General features: G+C 43.4%; 1 protein-coding gene across 1 annotated transcript in view; it reads right to left on the reverse strand.

The window, feature by feature from the left end:
- Window positions 1-24,917, reverse strand: part of SOAT1 (sterol O-acyltransferase 1) — a gene marked incomplete at its 3' end in the record, with an annotated part of 47,113 nt that overhangs the window by 20,483 nt on the left and 1,713 nt on the right. Inside the window, exons 2-3 of the mRNA XM_080699006.1 lie at window positions 13,619-13,677; window positions 45-196 (exon numbers count right to left, since the gene is read on the reverse strand). Coding sequence (XP_080555132.1) covers window positions 45-196; window positions 13,619-13,677 — 211 coding nt within the window. The remainder of the gene's footprint in view (window positions 1-44; window positions 197-13,618; window positions 13,678-24,917) is intronic.

Genomic DNA, 24,917 nt, shown 5'->3' on the forward strand with positions numbered 1-24,917 from the left:
CTGCGTTGAGGAAGCAGCACACAGACTGACTTACTCACACTTACTTAGCTCTGTGGTTGTTCTTCAGGTCGTCAAGGATGGAGAACGTTGTGAGGGCACAGCCACCATTGTCTAAGGATGCGGATTTCTCAATAAGATTGGTCACAAAATCATCAAAGTGACTCCCAACTTCCTTCAGAAAAAGTGGCTTCAGTTCCTACAATTTTAAAACAAAGGAAAGCATAGAGAGTCAGCAGAGGCTTGTGGGTCGTTGCCATTTCTCAGAAATGGCATTCTGAGCAGGACTGGTTCAAAAAAGACAGCCCGCGGTGACTTCACAGAAGTAAAAGCAGAAAACCACTTTCCACAGCTGACGTGTAGTTTCAGAAACCGCAACTGAAAAAGTGATATGGCGATTCTGTAACCTTTCAAAACCCTATACCTGTTTTAAACATAAATTAAGATACCAAAGTAACTGCCTTCAAAAGAACTCCTACAGATGATACACGAAATCAAAATTACAAAGTGGGTGGCACACACCTGTAATCTCAGCACGTGGGTGGCTGAGATAGGAGGATGCCAGTTCAATACCAGTGTGTGATATCTTAACAAGATCCTGTTTCAAAGTAAATAATAAAAAGATCTGGGGGTATAGCTCTGAGGTATGACCCCCTTGACTTCAATCTCCAGTACCCCCAGCACACAAATCAAAATTACAGAATGATAAAAATGAAGCTATTTATTTATAAAAATTATAATAAATTTTTATATTTTATCTCCATTATATAGTTATCATAATTTTTTTCTAAAGAAATCCCTTTACCCTAAGTATCAACCATTTATATTTTAGAGCATGTCAGTCTGTATTGTACCTATGTTTATCCTATGTTTATACAATGTTTATTTATTCCTACCTCTATTAACTATGTATTTTCCTAACCATAAAATATATATACATGTATGTATGTAATCACATCTACATGCATGTATATATGCACATACATTTTATGGAATTCTTATAAGTATGTGTATATGCATAGAATTCATCATCTTAAAAACCATTATTTGTATATGCATATAATTGCTGCCCTTTATAGTTTCGTGTGTGTGTGTGTGTGTGTGTGTGTGTGTGTGTGTGTGTGTGTACACGAGCGAGCTACTAGGGGTGGAACCCAGAGGCTTTCTACCTCTGGGCTATACTCCCAGCCCTATTTTATACTTTATTTGGAAACAGGGTCTCACTAAGTTGCTGAGAGCCTCACTCAGTAGCTGAGGCTGGTTTCAAACCTGCGTGATCCTCCTGTCTCAGCCTCCCAAGCGCGGGGATTACAAGCGTGTGCCACCACGCCCGGCACCTTTTTGGTTTCTGACTGTCCTTTCCTTTGGGTACTGGGAACAGACCCGGGACATTCTCCACACACCCTGGTGCTACAGGGAGAAACAGCACAGGGAGGCAGCGCTGTTACTTTTCACGAAGGCCTGGGGTAAGGACGAGCGTGAGCAGTATCTGTAGGGAAAACACCAGGAAGAAGGAAGCGGCAATGTTAAAGGTCCTCGAGGCAAGATCACCCTTGGCAGATTCTCAAAATAACAAGGATGAAGCCAGGCGTGGTGGTGCACACTTGTAATCCCCACACTTGGGAGGCTTGGGAGGCAGAGACAGGAGGATCGTGCAGGTTCGAAGCCAGCCGCGCTGGCTTAAGAGACCCTGTTTCCAAATAAAAAGTATAAAAAAATAGGTCTGAGAGTGTAGCCCGGAGTTAGAAGGGTTTCCAGGAACCCCAGTACCACCAAAAAAAAAAAAAAAAAAAAAAAAAGGATGAAGGCCATTGTGGCTGAAGCAAAATAAAAGTGATTAAGAGTCAAAGTCAGAGCGGGGCGTGTAATCCAATACTTGGGAGGCTGAGACAGAATTGCAGGTTGGAGGAAGCCTCAGCAAGTCGTGAGACTCTCATCAACCTAGTAAGACCCTATTTCCAAATAAAATCAGCTGGGGTGTTTTTCAAAGGTAGAATGCCTCTGAGTTCAATCCTCACTACCATTAAAAAAAAAAAAAAAAAAAAGTTGAGGTCATTAAAAAAGTGGACAGGGCAAATGGGGTGTTAAACCATAGAAGGTCTCAATACTTTACTTGACCTCATATCTCAGCCTCTTAAAATGTTATCAATAGCAATACCACTTCTGAATATCTACCCAAAGAATGGAAACCAAACTACCAAATTAATGCATGTGTATCTATGTTCATAGCTGCACAATCCCCATTGCCAAAGTATAGAACCAGCCAAGATGTCCATCAACAGATGAATGGATTACAGCACTGTGGGATATGTACACAATGGAATTTGACTCAGACATAAAGAAAAACTAAATTACATCATTTACAGGGAAAAGGAAGGAACTGCAGAACATTACGCTAAGCGAGATTAGTCGGTCACAAAAAGTAAGAAATCAGATGCTCTTCCTAATATGCTTAAGCTAGGGGGAAAAGTGTCATAGGAGAAACTAGACGAAGGAGGAGAAACCATAGATGAGCAAATAAGAAGGTCTAACTGGGGGCGATGGCGGGGAGCTCCCAACGTACATGATACATATTCACAAACATCCCAATCGTCCAGCCCAACGTGAGGAGGGGAGAATGGGGAGGGGGGAAGGGCTAAAGTGATATGCACATACATACTTTAGTATCATGTATTCCGTTATAATGTATGACTACAATGTACCAATAAAAAAAGAATGTTATCAGTAGCCAGGCATGGTGGCACCTGCCTGTAATCCCAGTAGGTGGGAGGCTGAGACAGGAGGAGCGCAGGCTGGAGGCCAGCCTCAGCAACTCAGCAAGGCTCTCAGCAGCCTCAGGAGACCCCGTGCCAAACAAAAAGTAGAATAGAGCTGGGGATGTTGTTCAGAGGCAGAATGCCCCTGGTTCAATCTCCCATCACACACACACACACACACACACACACACACACACACACACACACACCACCTCAAAATCAATGTTACACGAATGTCAAAGCTGCTGAAACCAGGTCCCAATTCACTTCTCCCAACTCACCTTCTTACACCTATAGCTTTTGTTCTTATCTAACAGAGAGCAAGGAGAGATATGAAATAAATTACTAAGGTGCTATTAGTGCCACAAAGAAAAAATCCAGAGTGGTAGAACAGAGAAAGGAGAAGGAATGTAAAAAAAGAAGAAGCCACAAGTGCATGCACCACGTGATGGCCAGGGTGGGTGGCAGGTACGTCTCTTTTAAAACCTCCTTCCCTCAGTTTTCCTCTAGGGCCTCAATTTCTGAACCTCACACAGTGCAGGATGCTGCCTGGGTGTGCTGAGCTTCTATCATTCCCATTTAACAGCACTCATTCATGTCTTTTTCCTCTGCAATAAAACTCTATGTAGGTACTTCAGGAATCTAAGGTAACTGTTTAATCTAACACATTCCTATCCACAGCATCACAAATAGATGCCTACTGTTAATTTCTTAGTGCCTTTAGAGGAGGCTCTTGGAGGAATTAAAGCTACTGCCGCGGGGCCAGCAGGCAAAGCTCCGTCACCGTGGACACCATTAGCTTTCCTTGAGCTCCTTCACAGACCGTCTAGTGCTGATGATAAGGTGACTGCCTGTGGCTGTCACCGCCCTCGTAGGAGAGAATGCAGAAACGCACAGTTGAAGGCGCGGTCTGCCCCAGCTTTCCTCTAAACTCTCCTGTCATACAAAACTTATGAATTAAGACTTCGAAATGTGGCCGGGCATGGTGGCCGAGCTTGTAATCCCAGCATTCGGGAGGCCGGGACCGGAGATCGCGGTTCTCAAACAGTCTCAGGTACTTAGGCCCTCCACAAATAAAGAATAAAAAATAGAGCAGGGGGTGTAGTTCACAGTTCGAATACCCCTGGGTTACACACACACACACACACACACACACACACACACACACACACACACTTCAAAACGTGACCACAATCAATCTAAGTAATGATCAGTAAAAGTAACCTGAGGAGGAAGTTACTAGCACTCTGATTTGCCCATCCTCTCAACCTCTTGCCTCTCAATATTAATTTCATTCAGTCAAATAACGCAGGATACCCAGGCGCGTTTGTAATCCCAGCATTCGGGAGGCTGAGACCAGAGGATCACGGTTCTCAAACAGTCTCAGATACTTAGTGAGGCCCTCCGCAACTTAGTGAGAGCCTGTTTCAAAATAAAGAATAAAAAATAGGGCAGGTGGTGTCGCTTGGAGGCAGACTGCCCCTGGGTTCCATCGCCAGACCTGAGGGGGGGAGGGGAGGGGAGGGGAGGAGAAGGATCCTTTTGAAAAGGCTTCCAGACAGGTTACTTTGGACTATCTTAAAATGAGAAAGGGCAAGGTTATTTATGGATAAATAAAATAACCTTTTCAAAGTTACCATGACATGAAAAAAAATTAAAAAGTAGGATGAGAGAGAAATATGAAATAAATCAATCAGAATATAATAGCTTTTTCAGCATCTACAAAATTTAGGTTAATTGATCATAATTTCTTCAAAAGTGGGTTTAAAGAGCTGGGTGCAATGGCACATCCATAATCCCAATACTTAAGAGGCTGAGATAGAAAAATCACAAGTTCAAGGCCAACCTAGGCAAAAAAAATAATAATTCTTTTTAAAGAACTGGGGATAAGCCCGGCATGGTGGCGCATGCTCATAATCCCAGCGCTTGGGAGGCTGACACAGGAGGATCGCACAGGTTCGAAGCCAGTCTCAGTTACTTAGTGAGACCCTGTTTCCAAATAAAGTATAAAATAGGTCTGGGAGTATAGCCTGGAGGTAGAAAAAAAAAAAGAAAAAGAAAAAGAAAAAAGAAAGAAAAGAGCTGGGGATAGCTGGGCATGCTGGCACACACTTGTAATTTCAGTACTTGGAAGTCTAAGGCAGGAGGATCACAGGTTTGAGGCCAGCCTCAGTAACTTAGTGAGGCTCTGTTTAAAAACAAAGAAAATAGGGCTGAGGCTGAGAGTGTAGCTCAGAGGTAGAATGCCCCTGGGTTCCATCCTCAGTACCCCCCACACACACACACAAGTAAGCTGGGGATGCAGCTCAGTGGCACAACACTCCTGGGTTCAATCCCCAGTAACATATGTGCATGTGTACACACACACACACACACACACACACACACACACACACACACACACACACACAGTTTAAAGAAAATTGCACTCGAGTCCACAGGGTCCTATTACTAGCTATGGTTTCTTTTTCCTCTCCCTCCCTCCTCTCGCTGACTCGGCCAGGCTTTGCACAGAGAACCTTTCAACCTCAGGTGGCACAGAACCAGAAACCTGACCTTTCTGCACACATTAAACAGCACAGCAGCAGAAGATACAATGAGCCAAGGTCCTAGCCTTCCTCTAGACCAGCTGCGCAGAGGCGCTGCCCTGACGCTCACTCTCCGCTTCTCCTCCGCTTCTTCGGGTTGTTTCTCTTGTGCATATCACTATTTTCCTCCATTGTACATTCAATGTGAAATTCAATGTATGTCTATTTTTTGGCATCTTCTGTCTGCCTCCCCACTGACTTTTTTCCTTGTTTTGTTTGATATTAGAGATTGAGCCCAGGGCATTCTATCTGTGAGCTATACTCTCAGTCCTTTTTATTTATTTTGAAAGAGTCTTGCTAGGTTGCCAAGGCCAGCCTTGAGCCTACAATCCTCCTGTCTCAGCCTCCCAGCTAGAGACTGAAGTGCAATGCCACCACAGCCAGGTCCCACTGATACCCAGTGCTCAGAAAAGCAACTGGCAACTGACTTGTTATTTCCAAACAGCTTTTCAAAGCAACCAGGACCAAAACTGCTCATACCACTACTGGCGTAATTCAATCTTTACAATAAAGCACATATAACACAGCTATTTTAAAATTAGCCTTGCCAAACGCGGTGGTGCAAATCTATAATACCATCTACTCAGGAGGCAGAGGCAGGAAACTGCAAGTTCAAAGCCAATCTAGGCATTTTAGTGAGATCCTGTCTCACGTTAAAAAATCAAAGCAAGACCCTGTCTCACAGTACAAAATAAAAAGGGCTGGGAGTGTAGCTCAGTAATAGAGCACCCTTGGGTTTAATCCACCAGTACCTCAAAAAGCACACAAAAATACTACCTAGCCTGTTGGTTTCTTTCAAGAAGGTATGAAGGCAAAGGAATTAAAAAAGGACTAAAAAAAAGTGCTATTGTGATTGCTCATATCAGCTGTTGTTTATATAATGACTGATTTATGCTAAATCTCTTTTCGGGGCTTTTATTCATTATTTTTAGTCTTAAAACAACCTTTGAGCCGGGCGTGGTGGCGCATGCTTGTAATCCCCGCGCTTGGGAGGCTGAGACAGGAGGATCGCACGGGTTTGAAGCCAGCCTCAGCTACTTAGTGAGGCTCTCAGCAACTTAGTGAGACCCTGTTTCCAAATAAAGTATAAAATAGATCTGGGAGTATAGCCTGGAGGTAGAAAGCCCCTGGGTTCCACCCCCAGTACCACCAAAATAAATAAATAAATAAATAAATAAATAAATAAATAAATAAATAATAAAACAACCTTTGAAGTTAAGCACTACCATTCCAACCTTACACATGGGAGACCTAGGCTTTAAAAAGTTAAGTGATGCGTGCCAGGTGTGGTGGCGTAGCCTGTAATACCAGTACTCTGGAGACTGAGAAAGGAGGATCCCAGGTCCTCCAAGGCCAGCCTGAGCAACTGAAGAGAGGCCTTCAGCAACTTAGCAAGACCCTGTTTCAAAATAAAAAATAAAATAAAATAGGGCTGGGAGAAGGGGCATAGGTCAGAGGTAGAATCCCCAAAGGTTCAAACCCCAGTAACAAAAAGAAAGAAAAAGAAGTGAGGTGATAGGTACAAGGTCACAGATCTGGTGAACTGCAGAGCTGGGATAAGCCAGGTCTACTGACCCTACTCTTCATATCACACCATACGCTTTCCACTGTACTTCACCTACAGTATTTTCTGTGATCACCACTACATGCCCAAAAAAGCAAAAACGAAGTAAGAGGTTAAAAAAAAATCAATGATATACCCAGCCTGAAAGTGGCAGGTAATCTAATAAAAAGTCAAGTCAGCCTAACACAATGGCACACGCCTGTGATTCCAGGAACTTAGGAAGACCCTGTTTCAAGATAAAAAAAAAAAAAAAAAAAAAAAAGGGCCAGGGATAGAGCTCAATGGCAGAGCACTTGCCTAGCAAAGACCCAGGGCTCTGCCTCCAGTGCTGCCAATCAATCAGTCAAGGCTGGAGATGCACATCAGAGGTGGAAGGCCTTGAGCTCATCCCCTAGCACAGCCAATCAGTAAAATAAAACATAAGCTCACTTCACTTCAAGACATCGACGTAGAAGTGGTCTGTAGACCTAAACACTGCATTGTAATAAATTCCGCATCTTTTATAAATGTGTTTGAAATTAGTTTTGAACGTAACTATTGCATGACTGTGGTCAAGGGTTCAAGATGAAGCGACAATAAATCTACATCCCTACATTACAATCCCTTTTCATTTAAATAAAAGTATGCCCAGTGTGGTGGCACAAACTTTTAATCCCAGCTACTTGGGAGGCTGAGGCAGGAGGATGGCAAGTTTGAGGCCAGCCTGGGCAACTTAGAAAGACTCTGTCTCAAAATAAAACAAAAAGGGCTGGGGTGATGGGACAGTGGTAAAGCACCCTAAGGTTAAATCCCTGAAGCACAAAAAATAAAAAGTCAACAAACACACAAACTCTTCCTGTTAAATTGTCCCCTTTCCAGAGCCTGAGCATTCAACTTCTCAGACTCTCTGAGACATTAATGTTTCAAATGCACCTCCCTTTTTGCCAAATAAAGTAGACCCCGGTTGCATGCAACCAAAAGAGCATAACACAATGTCAAAACAAAGCACTTAGATAAATGAGGAGACTAGAATGAGCGGAAGGCGCCTGGGGTGGGAGATGGGGAGAGGACAGAGATGGTGAGGAGAGCACATCAAAATAGGCCCCGCTCAGCACGGAGGCTCCAGGCTGTCTCACTACGGGGTCGGGCAGCGGCGGGAGCAGGTGGATCCAGAGGGACCCACACCAGGCGCTGCAGGCCTGACTCCTCACTCTGACCTCCGGCGATGCAGTTAGTGCTCCAGTAAAAATACTAAAAATTTAAGAAACCAAGCTATGTTCCTATTAATACAAGCTGGTTGGGACTTGGTCATCTGACTCTCCCTCAGACTACTCCGAGGTCCCTCAAGGCTCATTTACGATACAGCGCTAAGGCTTCACAAGGCAGGACTCGGGGTTATGCAATTTGCAGGACCCGCTAATCCCACTGAACTGATCTCCTCCCTCGCGCTGCTCTCTCCGACCAGAGCCTGCTCGGCACTCCACGACCTTCTTCCTACTTTTCCTGAACATCAACTTCTCCTGAACATCAACTTCTCTACCTACATATCTAAATTTCCTTTTATTAGCTAGTAGATCTAGCAAATAAAAATACAGGCCAGCCAGCCAGGCATGGTGGTGCACGCCTGTAATCCCTGTAACTTGGGAGGCTGAGACAAGAGGATCACAGGTTCGAGGACAGCCTCAGCAAGTAGTGAGATTCTCATTAACCTAATGAGACCATGTTTCCAAATAATAAAATTTGGGTGGGAGTGTAGCTTGAAGGTAGAATGCCTCTGGATTCAATCTCCAGTAAACACACACACACACACACACACACACACACACACACACAACACCCATTTTTTTAAGCTTGAAAAATAACAAATGATTTTGTTGGGGGAGTTCTGGAGATTGAACCCAGTGGCATTCTATCTCTAAGCTACATCCCCAGCACCCCCCCATTTTATGTATGAAACTGGAGATTAAAGAAAGGAATATCCTACTACCAAGTTATGCCCCCAGCCTGATTTTACTTATTTTGAAACAGGGTCTCACTAAGTTGCTGAGGCTGGCCCCGAACCTGCAATCCACCTGTCTCAGCTTCCCAAGTACTGGAATTATAGAGGCATGTCCCACCATGTCTGGCTTAGCAAATGGCTTAAGTCTACCTATGTCTCAAACATTGCTTAATGACCCCAAAAGTATTCACTGTTTATCTGAAATTCAAATTCATCTAGACATAGTACATTTTATCTGACAACTCGTCTGTGGCACCGAAGGAGCCGTCCAATAAAACTTAAAGACTATCCCTTCCCTTGACCGTAAGAAGCAAATTCTGAGCATGTTTTAGTTAGCTATGTGATTGTGACATGAGTTGGTAAAGCCTAGAATAAGGAGAAAATCGCTTCAAGCAGTGATGTTTACAAAACGTCAGGAGCAAGAATGATTTAAAGGCAACTGTGCATTATTTTGACTGGTAAAGATACAAAGTTAAAAAAAATCTCAGGCAGAAAGAACTTCATAAACAAAAGATGCCAGGGTGGTGGCGCGCTTGTCACCCCAGCATTTGGGAGACGGCCAGCCGCAGCTACTTAGCGAGGCACTTCGCAACTCAGTAAGACCTGTTTCAAAAAGATAAAAAATACCCAGGCGTGGTGGCGCACGCTTGTAATTCCAGCATGTGGGAGGCTGAGACAGGAGGATTGCGCAGGTTCAGAGCCAGCCTTAGCTACTTAGTGAGGCCCTTTGCAACTCGGTGAGACCCTGTTTCAGAATAAAGAATAAAAAACAATAGGGTTGGGTGTGTCTCTCAGAGGTAGAAGGCTCCTGGGTTCTATCCCCAGTACTGCAAAAAAAAAAAAAAAAAAATTAAATTAAATTTAAAAAGGAAGAGAAAACACGCTTTACAATCTACCCCAATTTTCCCAGTTGTAGTTTCCTGTCCATTGTGGCCAACAGAGGTAAAGGTGCCCATCAAGTGCTGCTCGGAGGCACGCGAGGCTCCCCCTGCAGCCTCTGCCCGTCCAACCTCCTGCAGCGCAGCGGCGGGGAGCGCGCCCTGCCGACTCAAGCCTCTGGCCACTTACTCAGTAAGAGTAATAAATAAAGGTGGCCAAAACCTTTCCCTCAGGTTCTCCGTCCCTTTCTTTCTCCTTCTCATCCTCCTAACTGTCCAAACCAAGGAACGTCATCATTTAATTCGTTAGTGTACAGCACAGGTTTCAGCTTGGATCCCTGCGAGCCCCCATCTTCCCCTCTCCCCCCAGCTCTTGCTCCACATTCCCTCCTCCCTTCGGGTTTGTGATTCTGTATGGAAGATGTTCCTCCCTGTTTGTAGATATATTGTACTGCGGGAACCTTGGCTTCTGTTTCGCTGATACCTAAGGAAAACCGCTTGCCCATAATTCACTGTGGCCTGTACTTAAATAACATCACCTTGTATTGGGGCCAATTAAGAGCAAGGCCAAACTGCATTTTTGTTGGGTCTACTCAGCTGATAAGTGGCACGTAACTGATGGTTTTTCAAAATATAACCTTGAGCAAGAACTCATAAATTGCCCTGATTATGCTTCAAGAAATGAAGGACCAAGCTGGGCATGATGGAGCAATGCTTGTCATCCCAGCATTCGGGAGGCTGAGACAGGAGGATCCCAGTTTGCAGGCAGCCTCGGCTGCTTAGTGAGGCTCTTTGCAACCCAGTGAGACCGTTTCAAAATAAAAAATAGGGCTGGGGTGTAGCTTGGAGGTAGAATGCCCCTGGGCTCCATCCCCAGTACTGCAAAAAGGAAGGAAGAAAAGAAAAAAGAAAGAAAGAAAGAAAGAAAGAAAGAAAGAAAGAAAGAAAGAAAGAAAAGGAAAAAGGAAAGAAAGAATGAAGGACCAGTGGTAACACAGATGGGTACCTCTTAAAAAAAACTCAGTTTCCCATCCCATCCTAGCCAGATTTTTAAAGAAGCCTTGTAGAAAGACTGAAATTTATTTATTTATTTATTTATTTATTTATTTATTTATTTATTTTGTGGTACTGGGGTTCCTGGAAGCCCTTGTACCTCCGGGCTACACTCCCAGACCTATTTTTACATTTTTATTTGGAAACAGGGTTTCCTAAGCCAGCGCGCGGGGCTGGCTTCGAACCTGCGCAATCCTCCTGTTTCTGCCTCCCAAGCGCGGGGATTACAAGCGTGCGCCACCACGCCCGGCGAAAGACTGAAATTTAAAAACAAAAAACAAAACAAGAATTCCCACATGGTACCCAACAGACTTCCACAGATTTAAAAAACCCATTAAGCAAAAGAGCGCTGTGTGCTGGGCATGGTGTGCATACCTGTAGTACCAGTACTTGGGAGGATGAGGCAGGAGGATCACAGATTTGAGGCCAGACTTGGCAATTTAGCAAGCCTGTTTCAAAATAAAAAATAAAATAATGCCTGGTATTATTTTACAGGCATGGTGGTGCACTCTTGTAATCCCAGCACTTGGGAGGCTGAGACAGGAGGATTACACAGGTTCAAAGCCAGCCTCAGTACTTAGTGAGGTTCTCAGCAACTTAGTGAGACCCTGTTTCCAAATAAAATATAAAAATGGGTCTGGGAGTATAGCCCGGAGGTAGAAAAAGCCCCTGGGTTCTATCCCCAGTACAAATAAATAAATAAATAAATAAATAAATAAATAAATAAATGTAAAATAGGGCTGGGGTGTAGCTCAAAGGTAGACCCCCCTGGGCTCAATTCCCAGTAAGGTACACACACACACACACACACACACACACACACACACACACACACCAGCACTGTGGTTACTGCAGGTGGCAGGTGCGTCTTTAATGACACCTGGGAGGCCCAAAAGAGAGGACGAGGCTGAAGCACTACGAGAAAGAAGGGGCACCAGGCCTTGAAGAACTCTCCGATTCCACGTCATTCCCATGATCTCCAAGCTTGATCCATGCTTATCAATTGTCACATTTGTGGTCTTGAAGCGACATCTGAACTCTTTCCAATGGGTGAACAGTGCTTCTGCAGCTCCCTCAATACTGCAGCCCGGCAGGGCTTCCACGCCCTGGGCACTGGCATACTAACTGGGGAAGACGATGTGAAGCCCACACAGAGCAAACGTCAGCGCCAAGATGGCCGCCGTTACCACGCGGCAAGGCCTGCACCATCCAAGCTCTGAAATGTGCCTTTCCTTCCTCACCTGAAACACTGCTTCCGGTTTGGTTTTACTTTGTCTTTTGGAGTAGGGATTGAACCCAGGGGCTTTCTACAGTCCGAGCCACACCCTAGCCCTATTTTATTTCTTATTTTTTAAACAGTTTCACTAAGTTGCTGATACTAGAATTGAACCTGCTACCCTTCTGCCTCAGCGTCCAAGTGTTGATTCCACTAGAAAAGTGCTGTTTCAAACAAATTAGAGGAAAAGGAAAATGATGTTGCCCTAGCCTTGGAAGATAACAAAGACAATGATATCAAACTGAATACAAATAATCATGCACACATTCTTTCGTGTAATATTTTTATTCTAAATTATTTAATTAAAAATGCATATGTACAAACATATATACAAGTAATAAGTAAAACAAGCATTTCTTCAACATCACTGGGTAGTTATATATACTCAAGCTGACCAATAAATTTTTCTTTTTTGGTGGTACTGGGGGTGGAACCCAGGGCTTTCTACTTCTGGGCTACACTCCCAGACCTTTTTTCTACTTTATTTGGGAACAGGGCTCACTAAGTTGCTGAGGCTGGCTTTGAACCCGTGAGTCTCCGCCTCCCAAGCGCAGGGATTACAAGTGTGCGTCACCACGCCCGGCTGACTAACACATTTTTAAAGTGGTCTTCTCATTTAAAAGGTGAAGTTGCCTTAGATTTGAAGTCAACTTACATTTGGGCAGACACAGTATTAGAATGAGATTTTTTTTTTAACATACTTTGGCTGGGCATGTTGGCGCACACTTGTAATCCCAGTACTTGGGAGGCTGAGACAGGAGGATCGCAGGTTCTTGGCCAGCCTCGGCTACTTAGTGAGGCCCTCTGCAACTTAGTGAGACCTTGTTTAAAAATAAAAAATAAAAAATAGGGCTGGGAGTGTAGGTCAGAGGTAGAATGCCCCTGGGTTCAATACACAGTACCGCGCGTGTGTGTGTGTGTGTGTGTGTGTGTGTGTGTGTGTGTATGTGTGTGTGTACACACACACTGTCCTCCAAATTTCCTGTGTACAGTAAATGATGATTCATAGAGCAGTCTATCCCCTTTGAAATAGTTCTATAGTGTTGTTTTTCGAGTTATTTCTACTTCACTTCTAATAAGTGTCGAATTCAGATTGGACACTTTATTAGAGTCCTGTTTACTATAAACCATGGTAGATACTTTCATCAAGCACCCATACATTCAACTATATCAGCTATTAATACAATTCATTAAAACCAAGATTTGCCAGTAAGGACCAGAAAATAATGGGTAGGTGGGAGAGAAAAGGGCAATGCACATTCCTGCGCAGGATGACAAAACGACAGAGCTGACTTTTCTTCTCCACCGCAAGATAATGTCAACGAATAAGAAAGGTAAACAAAGCCAGGCATGGTGGTGCACGCTTGGCAACCCAGTACTTGGGAGAATGAGAAAGGAGGACCACAGGTTCAAGGACAGCATCAGCTCAATGGTAGAGCGCAGGCAGGTTCAATCCCCAGTACTGTAAAAAGGGGTTACTAAACATGGTCTACCTAAAACCATGATCTGAAAGAGGAAAAGCACTTACCTCTGCCTCTGCTGCCAACTGTCTCTTCTTTGCTATTAATTGTTTTATGTTATTTGGACCTAAGAGAAGGAAAAGAAGCAGGTGTTAAGTAGATGGCTATGCTGCCTGGTAGCACTATTTAAATCACAAGTTTAAAAAACAAGCAATGCAAAAATTCCTGTCTAAACTACGGTAAAAGCACAAAAAATTGCAGCAAGGGCAATGTAAGTAGGAAAACACTTATATATAAAGATACTAAGAAGAGCTGGGGGTGGTGGCACATGTTTGCAATCCTAGTACTCAGAGGCTAAGAGAGGAGGGTTGTAAGTTCACAGCCAGACTCAACAACGTAGGCCCTGTTTCAAAATAAAAGAACTGGGAGTGTATCTTGGAGATACAATGCCTTTGGGTTCAATCCCTAGTACCACACACACAAATATTAAGAAGAAAAAACAAAACAAACATCCACACAGTAATGACAGCTCTGTTAATTATGTGAGACCACAGATCCAATTCTGACAGCACAAGAAATTAGATTTCTGGAAATAATCTTGCAGTAGAGACTACTGCGATACTGAGCAAGGTATTAAAAAATTTTTAAATTTGGCAGGTTGTGGTGGCACATGGCTTGTAATCCCAGCATTTGGGAGGCTGTGACAAGAGGACTGGGGTTTACAGACAGCCTCAGCTACTTAGTGAGGCCCTTTGCAACTCAGTGAGACCTTGTTTCAAAATAAAGAATGAAAAATAGTGCTGAAAGTGTATCATCAAGGTAAAATGCCCCTGAGTTCCATCCCCAGTACTCCAAAAGAAAAAAAATTAAAAATTTCAAAACTTATTGCCACGCTAATACAAGTCCACAGAGGTAAGGAAAAAAATAATAAAACTTGAACCTTAGAGGATATGTGAGAAATATAAGAACTTTTGTCAAAAGTTTCTGGCAAACCCTGAGCTTCTACACTGGCAGCCACACAGGGTACTGCGTCTTTATGAACTGCACACAGGGTATAATACCTTAAGAACGGTAAAGTCTAGGGCCTGCCCCAGATGGGAGTGTAACAAGACACCACCTTAACGCTGAGGACCCGAAGGCTCAGTCCTCAAAGTACAGGAGAGAAACAACAGAATGGAACCCTGAGGGAACATGTCTGTCTCCACTGGAGACTGTGCAAGCGGAAAAATACTCCCCCTAAGAACTCATACCCCACCCCCGCCGCACACTCGATTTTGCAACCTACACTCACACTATCTGTGTGGTCTGAAAACCCTCAAGAAGTATATTTATTCTTAAAGCAAACCCAAGAAGTGCCCCCAGACTACGAACAGGCGCAAAAGTGGCTCCTCCCTGGAAGATTCACAGCGTCAGCCAAGACCTTCAAGAATCCCAATAGATAAGAGTTACGAGAAAAAAGGAGAAGCCCACAGTTAAAATCATAAAACACAGCAGGAAACAAGGTAGCAGGCATGAGATACAACACAAACCAAAGCCACAGACTCAGATCTTAAAAACCAAATATACGCTGGGCGTGGTGGCGCACGCTTGTAATCCCCACGCTTGGGAGGCGGAGACAGGAGGATCGCACAGGTTTGAAGCCAGTCTCCCTGGCTGAAGACACCCTGTTTCCAAAAAATATATAAAAATGGGTCTGGGAGTATAGCCTGGAGGTAGAAGGGTTTCCAGGAACCCCAGTACCACCAAAAAATAAAAAATAAAAAAATATACAGCCGGGCGTGGTGGCACACTCTTGTAATCCCCACGCTTGGGAGGCTGAGTCAGGAGGAGCAGAGGTTTGAGACCAGCATGTGGTAATTTAGCGAGACCCTGTTTCTAAATAAAAAGTAAAAAAGTGTAGTGATGCACGCTTGTAACCCCAGCATTCGGGAGGCTGAGATAGGAGGATCGCAGTTCACAGACAGCCTTAGCTACTTAGTGAGGCCCTTTGCAACTCAGTGAGACCGTTTCAAAATAAAGAATAAAAAATAGGACTGGGGGTGTAACTTGGAGGTAGAATGGCCCTGGATTCCATCCCCAGTACTGCAAAAATAAAAATAAATAAATAAATGGGGTTAGAGGTATAGTTTGGAGGTAAAATGCCCCTGGATTAACCCCCAGTACAAAACAACAACAACAACAAAACTCTAAACATAATAGAATTATCAACTACAGGATATAAAATAAAAATGCTTAATATGTTAAAGAACCTAAAAGCAAGAATCAAAAACAAAGAACAGACTAAGTAATCAAGCAGATCTGAAAAACACATTTCTCAAAATAAAAAAAAAATAGAATTTAAAATTCAAGGGATGGATGAATTGAACATATCTAAGAAAATAGCAGTAAGTGGGACTAGACATTTTCTTTTTCTTTTTTTAAATTTTTTGTGGTGCTGGGGATGGAACCCAGGGGCATTCGACCTCTGAGCTACTCCGCAGCCTATTTTATTTTTTATTTGGAAACGGTCTCACTAAGTTGACGTGAGCGTCACCGAGTTGTTGTGGCTGGCTTCCAGCCTACGATCCTCCCGAGTACAGGCATGTGCCACCACGTCCAGCCAACATTTTATTTTAAAATCTAGAATAGAGCGCAGAGAAATCATCATGGAAAATACTAGAGAAGTTAAAAGACACAGGAGAGAGTCAACCAAACAGCCAACTGGAGACAGGGACCAGCAGGGCTGCGCCGAAGGGGGATCGTGCCAAGTCCAGGGGTTGTCTCTGACTTGGAATTCCTGCCGACCGTGTCAGGGGAAGTCGTTAGCTACACAGTCTTAGGATGAACATGAATGACCAAAAAGATACAGTGGCTCGAGGATATATATATATATATATATATATATATATATATATATATATATATATATAATTTGCCAGTGTGCCAGGATTATAAAAAAAGTCATACTCGAACAGGAAAGATTGCAAAGGATGCCCAAGATTATGTCTGAAAATTTGAGTTCATTAGCTTTATAATATCTCTAGTAACTGAAAGATGTCATGGAGAAAATGGGGTAAGAAATAAATAAATGGAAATATATCCCAGTTCACTGACTGGAAGGCTTTATACTGTTAGAATGGCAATATTCCCCAGTTTATAGTTTCAAACCAATCCTCATCAAAACTGGGGCTGGCTTTGGTGCAGGAAGTACTGTGGGATGTTATTATAGTGATACCCACACAATCAGGCCCACAATACACAGCCCCGGAGTCACACCTCCCAATTGAACTGCTTCAGCAAGTGTTTCCACAAATTCTTCTCTCTGCAACAATCCTATACCTCTATTGACATACCAAATCTCATGCCGAAGTTACCCAGGAGAAGACAAATAACAAAGCGTGTTAGATTGGTAACTTATTTACTCATTCAAACTACATACTGCACATGAAAACCCCACTTAAGACACAGTCTGTGCAGAGCATCCCAGACTCTTCCTTTAGGATCACATTACACAGAAGGGCCACGGGAGAGCAGGCGGGAAGGCAGCTTCCACAGCGGAAGTCAATATTTGAACTGAAGGTTTACGTAGCTCAGTGGTAGAGCGCCTGCCTAGAATGCACAAGGCTCTGTTTGATTGTCCCCAGCATGGCAAAAGAAATCAATTTTTGAGCCAAGTCTCAAATAATAAAGAAAAATTATGTGAACACATGCTAGAGAGCTTTTTCAGAAAAAGGAAACAGCATGGAGTCTTGCTGGGTTTTCTGGAGCTGGAACCCTGGTCAAACGTCTAAATGCCCGGCTCCCCTTACTTTTGTCTGTGGACAGCTTCTATCTACTTACTTTCTAGGCTACAATTACTCTGTAGATCAGTGCTGTCTGATGGAAATAGAATTTGAATCACAAATTTTCAAAAGAGCCCCTTTGAAAAGTAAAAAGAGAAAGATGAAGCCAGGACCAGTGGTAAACACCTGTAATCCCAGCACTAGGGAGGGTGAGTGAAACAAAGATCTCAGGTTCGAGGCCAGCCTTGGCCAACGTTGAGACCCTCAATAACTTAAGAAGACCCTGTTTCAAAATAAAAATAAAAAGCTGGACACAATGGTGCATGCCTGTAATCTCAGTCCTTGGGAGACTGAGCCAAGAGGATCACAGGTTCAAAATCAGCCTCAGCAACATTGCAAGACTGAAACCCTGTTTCTAAACAAAAAGTAAAAAGGGCTGGGCGTGTAGCTTGGAGGCTATAATGCTCCTGGGTTCAATCCCAGTACCGAAAAAAAAAAAAAGAAAAAGAAAAAGAAAAAGGCAGAAAGAAAGAAAAACAGGTGCAAATGAGTCTCTGAAATCTGGCATATATTTTACAAATAGCGTGTCTCCGTTCAGACTAGGCACATTTCCAGTGCCCGACCAGACCATACTGAACAGCACACTTCTAGTGGCCACCACGTTGAGCAATCCAATTCTAGATGAAGGGCTGGCAAATGTTTTCTCTAACAGACAACCATAAATATCTCGGGCTACATATAACCTACAAGTATATAACACTACTTAACCCTCTACTGTCATGAAAAAAGTACTACCAACAAATGAACACGGCCCTGTCCTAGCTGGCTGGCTTTACTACAAACCTGGCTGGCACACAACTCGAGGCATATGCACGGCCCTGTCCGCACCGTAACACTGCTGGCTGCACCCCAGCAAGGGCGTGTCTCACTGCCCCGCCAGGACTAACTGAAGACTGGACATGATGGGCTGAACACTGTGCAGCTCAGTGCTCGAGTGTGTGCGGATCATGTGTGAGACCTCGGGTTCAATCCCTGACACCACAAAACAGGGAGGGAGGGAAAGAGAGAACATAAAAATGACCCATTCAAGTTCACTGACTGAGCAAAATTTTACTTATTTATTTTTTATTTATTTATTTATTTTTGGTGGTACTGGGTGTGGAACCCAGAGGCTTTCTACCTCCGGGCTATACTCCCAGACCCATTTTATATTTTATTTGGAAACACGGTCTCACTAAGTTGCTGAGAGCCTCACTAAGTAGCTGAGGCTGGCTTTGAACCTGTGCGATCCTCCTGTCTCAGTCTCCCAAGTGCTGGGATTACAAGCGTGCACCACCACGCCCAGCTTATTTTTATTATTATTTTTTTTTGGTGGTACTGGGTGTGGAACCCAGAGGCTTTCTACCTCCAGGCTATACTCCCAGACCTATTTTATATTTTATTTGGAAACAGGATCTAAGTTGCTGAGAGCCTCACTCAGTAGCTGAGGCTGGCTTCGAACCTGTGCGATCCTCCTGTCTCAGCCTCCCAAGCGCAGGGATTACAAGTGTGCGCCGCCCGACCTGGTTTACGCTTTTTTTTTTTTTTTTTTTTGGTGGTACTGGGGTTCCTGGAAGCCCTTCTACCTCTGGGCTACACTCCCAGACCTATTTTATACTTTTTTATTTTTAGAAACAGGGTCTCCTAAACCAGCACAGCTGGCTTCGAACCTGCGCAATCCTCCTGTCTCCACCTTCCAAGCGCAGGGATTATAAGCTGGGCCACCATGCCTGGCTGGTTTACACTTCTTAGCTCTGCTTTCTTCTATTAGTTCCTCCAAGTTGCTAACTCCTCACCTTTAAACTTCTATAAATTTTAATATATAAAGCATGCATTTGAGGTGACAGATATGCCAATTATCCTGATATGATTACACGCTGTACATGTACTGAACTGTCATGCTATGTGCCACAAGTATATTCACTGATGTAAGAGGAAATATACGTTTCAAAAAGTATATGAGTTATAAAGTAAATGTACTTCTACTTTATAACTCAGTAAGAAAAGCAAGATTGTTGCTATCATTTCTATATTATACATAAACTAACATTCAAAAAATTGAACATCAAGCCAGGCGTGGTGGCGCATGCTTGTAATCCCAGCATTCAGGAGGCTGAGACGGAGGATCACGGTTCGCGGACAGCCTCAGCTACTTAGTGAGACCCTCTGCAACTCAGTGAGACCCTGTTTCAAAATAAAGAATAAAAATTCGGGCTGGGGGTGTAGCTCGGAGGTCGAATGCGCCTGGGCTCCAGCCTCAGACCCGCAAAAAAAAAAAAAAAAAAAAAAAAAATTGAACACATCTTGCCCACTGTCATACAGCCAGTGAGTAACCAAGACTAAGGAAACTCAGTTCTTCTGAGCCCAGGTCATGTGGCATTAAAAATAACTTAAAAATTAAATAAAGGTAGTCACTTAGAGGAACTATATTCTTAAAAATGACTAAGGAATACTAAATAGTGACTAATAACCACTTTTTTTTTTTCAGTTCTTTTAACAAACAGTTTCTTTGTCTACTTGTGGCAAGTACGAAATTAGCTAACATGTAGGCACAGGCAGCATGTTTTCACTGCCTAGAGAAGTTCAAATTCATTTTAAAATCCTGAGAACTGGGTGTGATGGCGCACACTTGTAATCCCAGCATTCGGGAGGCTGAGACAGGAGGATCGTGGTTCGCGGCCAGCCTCAGGTACTTAGTGAGGCCTTCTGTAACTCAGTGACAGCCTGTTTCCAAATAAAAAACAAAACAAAAAAAATGGGCTAGGGGTGTAGCTCGGAGGTGGAATGCCCCGGGTCCCATCCCAGTACCACACACACAAAAAAATAATCCTGATAATTTTCTAGAACACTTTCAATGATGCTATCATAAGCTGCCTTCATCCTAGCTTTTCCTTGTTCTCCACAAGAGTCCCTGACAGCTTCCTCTGTGTCCACAGCATGGCTGGGCTTGGATGAAGGAGAAGCTGGGCATGGCGGCACAAGCCTGTATCCCAATACTTGGGAGGCTGAGACAGAAGGATCCCAGGTTTGAGGACAGCCTCAACAACCTCGCAAGACCCTGTTTCAAAAGAGTAAAACAGAGCTGGGCACGGTGCTGCATGCTTGTGATCCCAGTACTTTGCAAGCTGAGACAACAGGAGGATTGCAGGTTCAAAGCCAGCCTCAGCAACTTAAGCTCTCAGCAATCTAGTGAAACTGCTGCCAAATAAGAAATAAAATCAGGCTGAGGGTGTAGCTTAGAGGCAGAATGCCTCTGGGCTCAATCCCCAGGACCTAAACAATAATAGTAATAGTAATAATAATAATAATAATAATAATAATAATAATAATAATAATATTTTTTAAAAGGCTGAGGGTACAGCTCTAAGGTAGAATGTTCCCAAGTTCAATCTCCACTACCATAAAAATAAAAGATGGACAGAAGGATGGGAGGGAGGAAGAAGGATGGACAGATGGGCTGGAGATCTAGCTTAGAGGTAGAAAATCCCCAAGTTCAATCCCCAGTACAAACAAAAACCAGTAAAGGAGAGGACAAGACAGTCAAATCCATTTATCAACTTAATTCTCACCCCTCCTTTTTGTGGGTGTGAGTGTGTGTGTATAGTATTAGAGATTGAACCCAAAGGCATTCTACCTCTGTGCTACACCCCAACACTATTTTTATTTTTTTTAATTTTGAGGTAGGATCTCACTAAATTGTAGAGGGCCTCACTAAGTAGCTGAAGCTAGCCTTGAGCCTTCAATCCTCTTGTTTCAGTCTCCCAAATACTGAGATTAGAGTCTTGAGCCACTATACCTGGCTCAACCCCAGCCCTTTCCAGGGATTGAACCAAGGGGCTTTTTTTTTTTTTTTTTTTTTTGGTGGTACTGAGGATGGAACCAAGGGGCTTTCTACCTCTGGGCTACAACCACAGACCTATTTTGACCTATTTTATATTCTTTTTGAAAAGAGGGTCTCACTAAGTTGCTGAGAGTCTCACTAAATAGCTGAGGCTGGCTTTGAACTTACGTGATCCTCCTGTCTCAGCCTCCCAAGTACTGGGATTACAAGCGTGCACCACTACACCCGGCTTAAACCAAGGGGCATTCTACCTGAGCTATACCACCAGCCCTATTTTAAATTATATTTTGAAACAGGGTCTAAGTTGCTGAGGCTGTCCTCAAACCGGGATCCTCCTGTCTCAACCTCCTGACTACTGGGATTACAGGCATGCGCCACTGTGCCCAGTACAGATATTTAAGATAATTATACTAGCTGGGTTTAGTGGCACAGGCCTGTAATCCCAGTACTTGGAAGGCTGAGACAGGAGGATCACAGGTTCTAAGCCAGCCTCAGCTACTTAGTGAGACCCTTCGCAACTCAGTGAGACCCTGTTTCAAAAATGAAGACTAGTCCGAGTGTGGTGACGCACGCTTGTAATCCCCGTGCTTGGGAGGCGGAGACAGGAGGATCACGCAGGTTCGAAGCCAGCCGCGCTGGCTTAAGAGACCCTGTTTTCGCCGGGCGTGGTGGCGCACGCTTGTAATCCCAGCATTTGGGAGGCAGAGACTGGAGGATCACGGTTCACGGACAGCCTCAACTATTTAGTGAGGCCTTCTGCAACTTGGTGAGACCCTGTTTCAAAATAAAGAATAAAAAAATAGGGCAGAGGGTGTAGCTCGGAGGTTGAATCCCCCTGGGTTCCATCCCCAGACCCGCAAAAAAAAGACCCTGTTTCCAAATTAAGAAGTATAAAAATAGGTATTGGGAGTGTAGCCCGAAGGTAGAAGGGCTTCCAGGAACCCCAGTACCACCAAAAAAAAAAAAAAAAAATGAAGATTAAAAAAATAGGCCTGGGGGTATACCTTGGAGGTGCAATGCCTCTGGGTTCCATCACTCGTACTACAAAAATAAAAAAATTAAAAATAAAATATAAATGCAGAAGAGCTCCTAATAATTCCCACATGTAGAAAAGAAAACTAACATAATTACATGAGAAAATGAGAAGAACTGCATTTTATTACTTTTAACAGTGTTTGGATTTTACACCAAATATGCTTTAAAATTTAAAAATGATAATCATATAAGCCTATTTCAGAATTGTGTGTGTGTGTGTGTGTGTGTGTGTGTGTGTGTGTGTGTGTGACTGAGGATTAAACGTAGAGGCATTCTACCTCTGAGCTATGTCTCCAGCCAGAGGCTGGCTTCGAACCTGCGCGATCCTCCTGTCTCAGCCTCCCAAGCGCAGGGATTACAAGCATGGGCCATCACGCCCAGCTTACTTTTTATTTTGAAACAGGGACTCACTAAGTTGCTGAGGCTGGCCCCAAACCTTTGATCCTCCTGTCTCAGCCTTCAGCCTCCCAAGTACTGAGATTACAGGCATGCTCCACCACACCTGGCGTGCGCGTGCGTGCGTGCATGTGTTGCTGGGGATTAAATCCAAGGGCATTCTGCCTCTGAGGAACACCCCCATCCTGGGTTTTTTATTCTTTGTTTTTTGAAATAGGACCTCATGGTCTCGTTGTAGAGGGTTTCACTAAGTGACTGAGGCTGGCCACAAACCCGGATCGTCCTGTCTCAGACTCCGAAGTACTGGGATTACAAGTGTGCCCCACCACATCTGGCTCTTTTTTAAATTTTGAAACAGGGTCTCACTAAATTGCTGAGGCTACCCTCTAACCTGCGATCCTCTTATCTCAGCCCCCCAAGTACTGTGATTACTGGCATGTACCATTAAACCTGGCTAGCAATTTTATTAAATAAAACTAAACCAGTATATGTATGTCACTATTACTCTGAACTACAGTATGATGTCAGAATACAATGCACTAATAAAAGTATATATAAAAAAACTAAGCAGGGCTTGGTGGCACATGCTTGTAATCCCAGTAGTAGAAGGCTACTACTCCACAACTCAATGAGACCCTGTTTCAAAAATAAAGAATAAAAAATGGGGCTGGGAATATAGCTTGGAGGTAGAATGCCCCTGGGTTCCATACCCAGTACCACAAAAAATAAATACATTTAAAATAAACCATTTTGTATTTCTTGAATAAGGACTAATTAAAGAAGAAATAGATCTAAAGTATTTAACAGGACAACATTAAGTTAATATTCTAAAGGTTGTCATGGGTAATTTATGAAAGCAATAAATGGCTATATCAATAATTGGCCTACCACCTGCTATAAGATATAAATGGAATTCTAATCTATAATAATAATAACCTATGAACTATATGACGCAACTAAAATTAATTTTGCTTTATTTTTCTTTTAATATTACACCTGTATCAACTGTGTGGGCTGCCCATATATACAGTAAGAATTAGTCTAATAACCCTTAAACTTCCAAATGATATGATCTTATTTGAAAGCAGGATATCATTTCTGGTAGAAAAATAAAAGATTTTATGTAGATTATAACTGTCAGTTGATATCTAGCACTGAGCTATAAATCTTCCTTAGCCTCTAAGACATGAATGCTATAGTTTGGATTTTAAATGTCCCCCAGGAGCCAGGCACGGTGGAACAAGCATGTAATCCCAGTACTTGGGAGTTTGAGACAGGAAGATCGCAGGTTCAAGGACAACTGGATGAGACTCTCAGCAACCTAAGCAAGACCTGGTTTCTAAATTTAAAAAAAAAATTTTTTTAAAGAGCTGGGAGGCCAGACGTGGTGGCGCACACTTGTAATCCCAACATTTGGGAGGCTGAGACAGGAGGATTGCGGTTCGCGGTCAGGCTCAGCTACTTAGTGAGGCCCTTTGCAACTCAGTAAGACTGTTTCAAAATAAAGAATAAAAAATCGGGCTGGGGGTGTAGCTTGGAGGTAAAATGCCCCTGGGTTCCACCCCAGCACCACAAAAGAAGGGAAAAAAAAAAAGGGCTGGGAGTGTAGCTTAGAGGTAGAATGCACCTAGGTTCAATCCTCAGTACAAAAAAAAAAAAAAAAACAAGTCCCCCAAAGGCCCATGTGTCAAAGGCTCAGCCCCCAGCTGGGTGCTGGCAGGAGACGGTGGAAACATGTTGGGTGGTTGCAGGGATCCAGAGGTGCCAGCAACACACTCATGAGGCCTGAGCTCAGTCCCTACCACAGTGAAAACAAGAAGTGATAGGTAATCATTTTTCTGCCTCCAAGAAGAGGAAGGAAAAATAAATCAAGCTTGGGACATAGGAATGGAGGCAAAAGAGGCAGCCTGGGTCATCACTAAGCCCCTACATCAAGGGAGAAGAATGCCTTTTCCAATGTTGGCTCATTCGCCATTGCATAAATTTTACTTTTTATATCACATTAGAATATGCAATTTGAATGTCATAAATTGCTAATGAAGAATCTGTCAATAAAATTCATTCTGCCAATTTAAGTAGTGGGATCCAACTACTGATACTTACAATTAAACTTAAATAGCAAGCTGGCTGTGGTTGTGCACGCCTGTAATCCCAAAATACCTGGGAGACTAAGACAGAGGGATCAAAGGTTCTAGACCAGCCTCAACAAGTAGTAAGGTCCTCAGCAACCTAGCAAGACCCTGTTTCAAAATTAAAAAAATATAAAATTGGGCTGGAGGAGGTTGGCTTGGAGGT

The sequence above is a fragment of the Muscardinus avellanarius genome, assembly GCF_963383645.1.
Source record: "Muscardinus avellanarius genome assembly, chromosome: 7".
NCBI classification, from domain to species: domain Eukaryota; kingdom Metazoa; phylum Chordata; class Mammalia; order Rodentia; family Gliridae; genus Muscardinus; species Muscardinus avellanarius.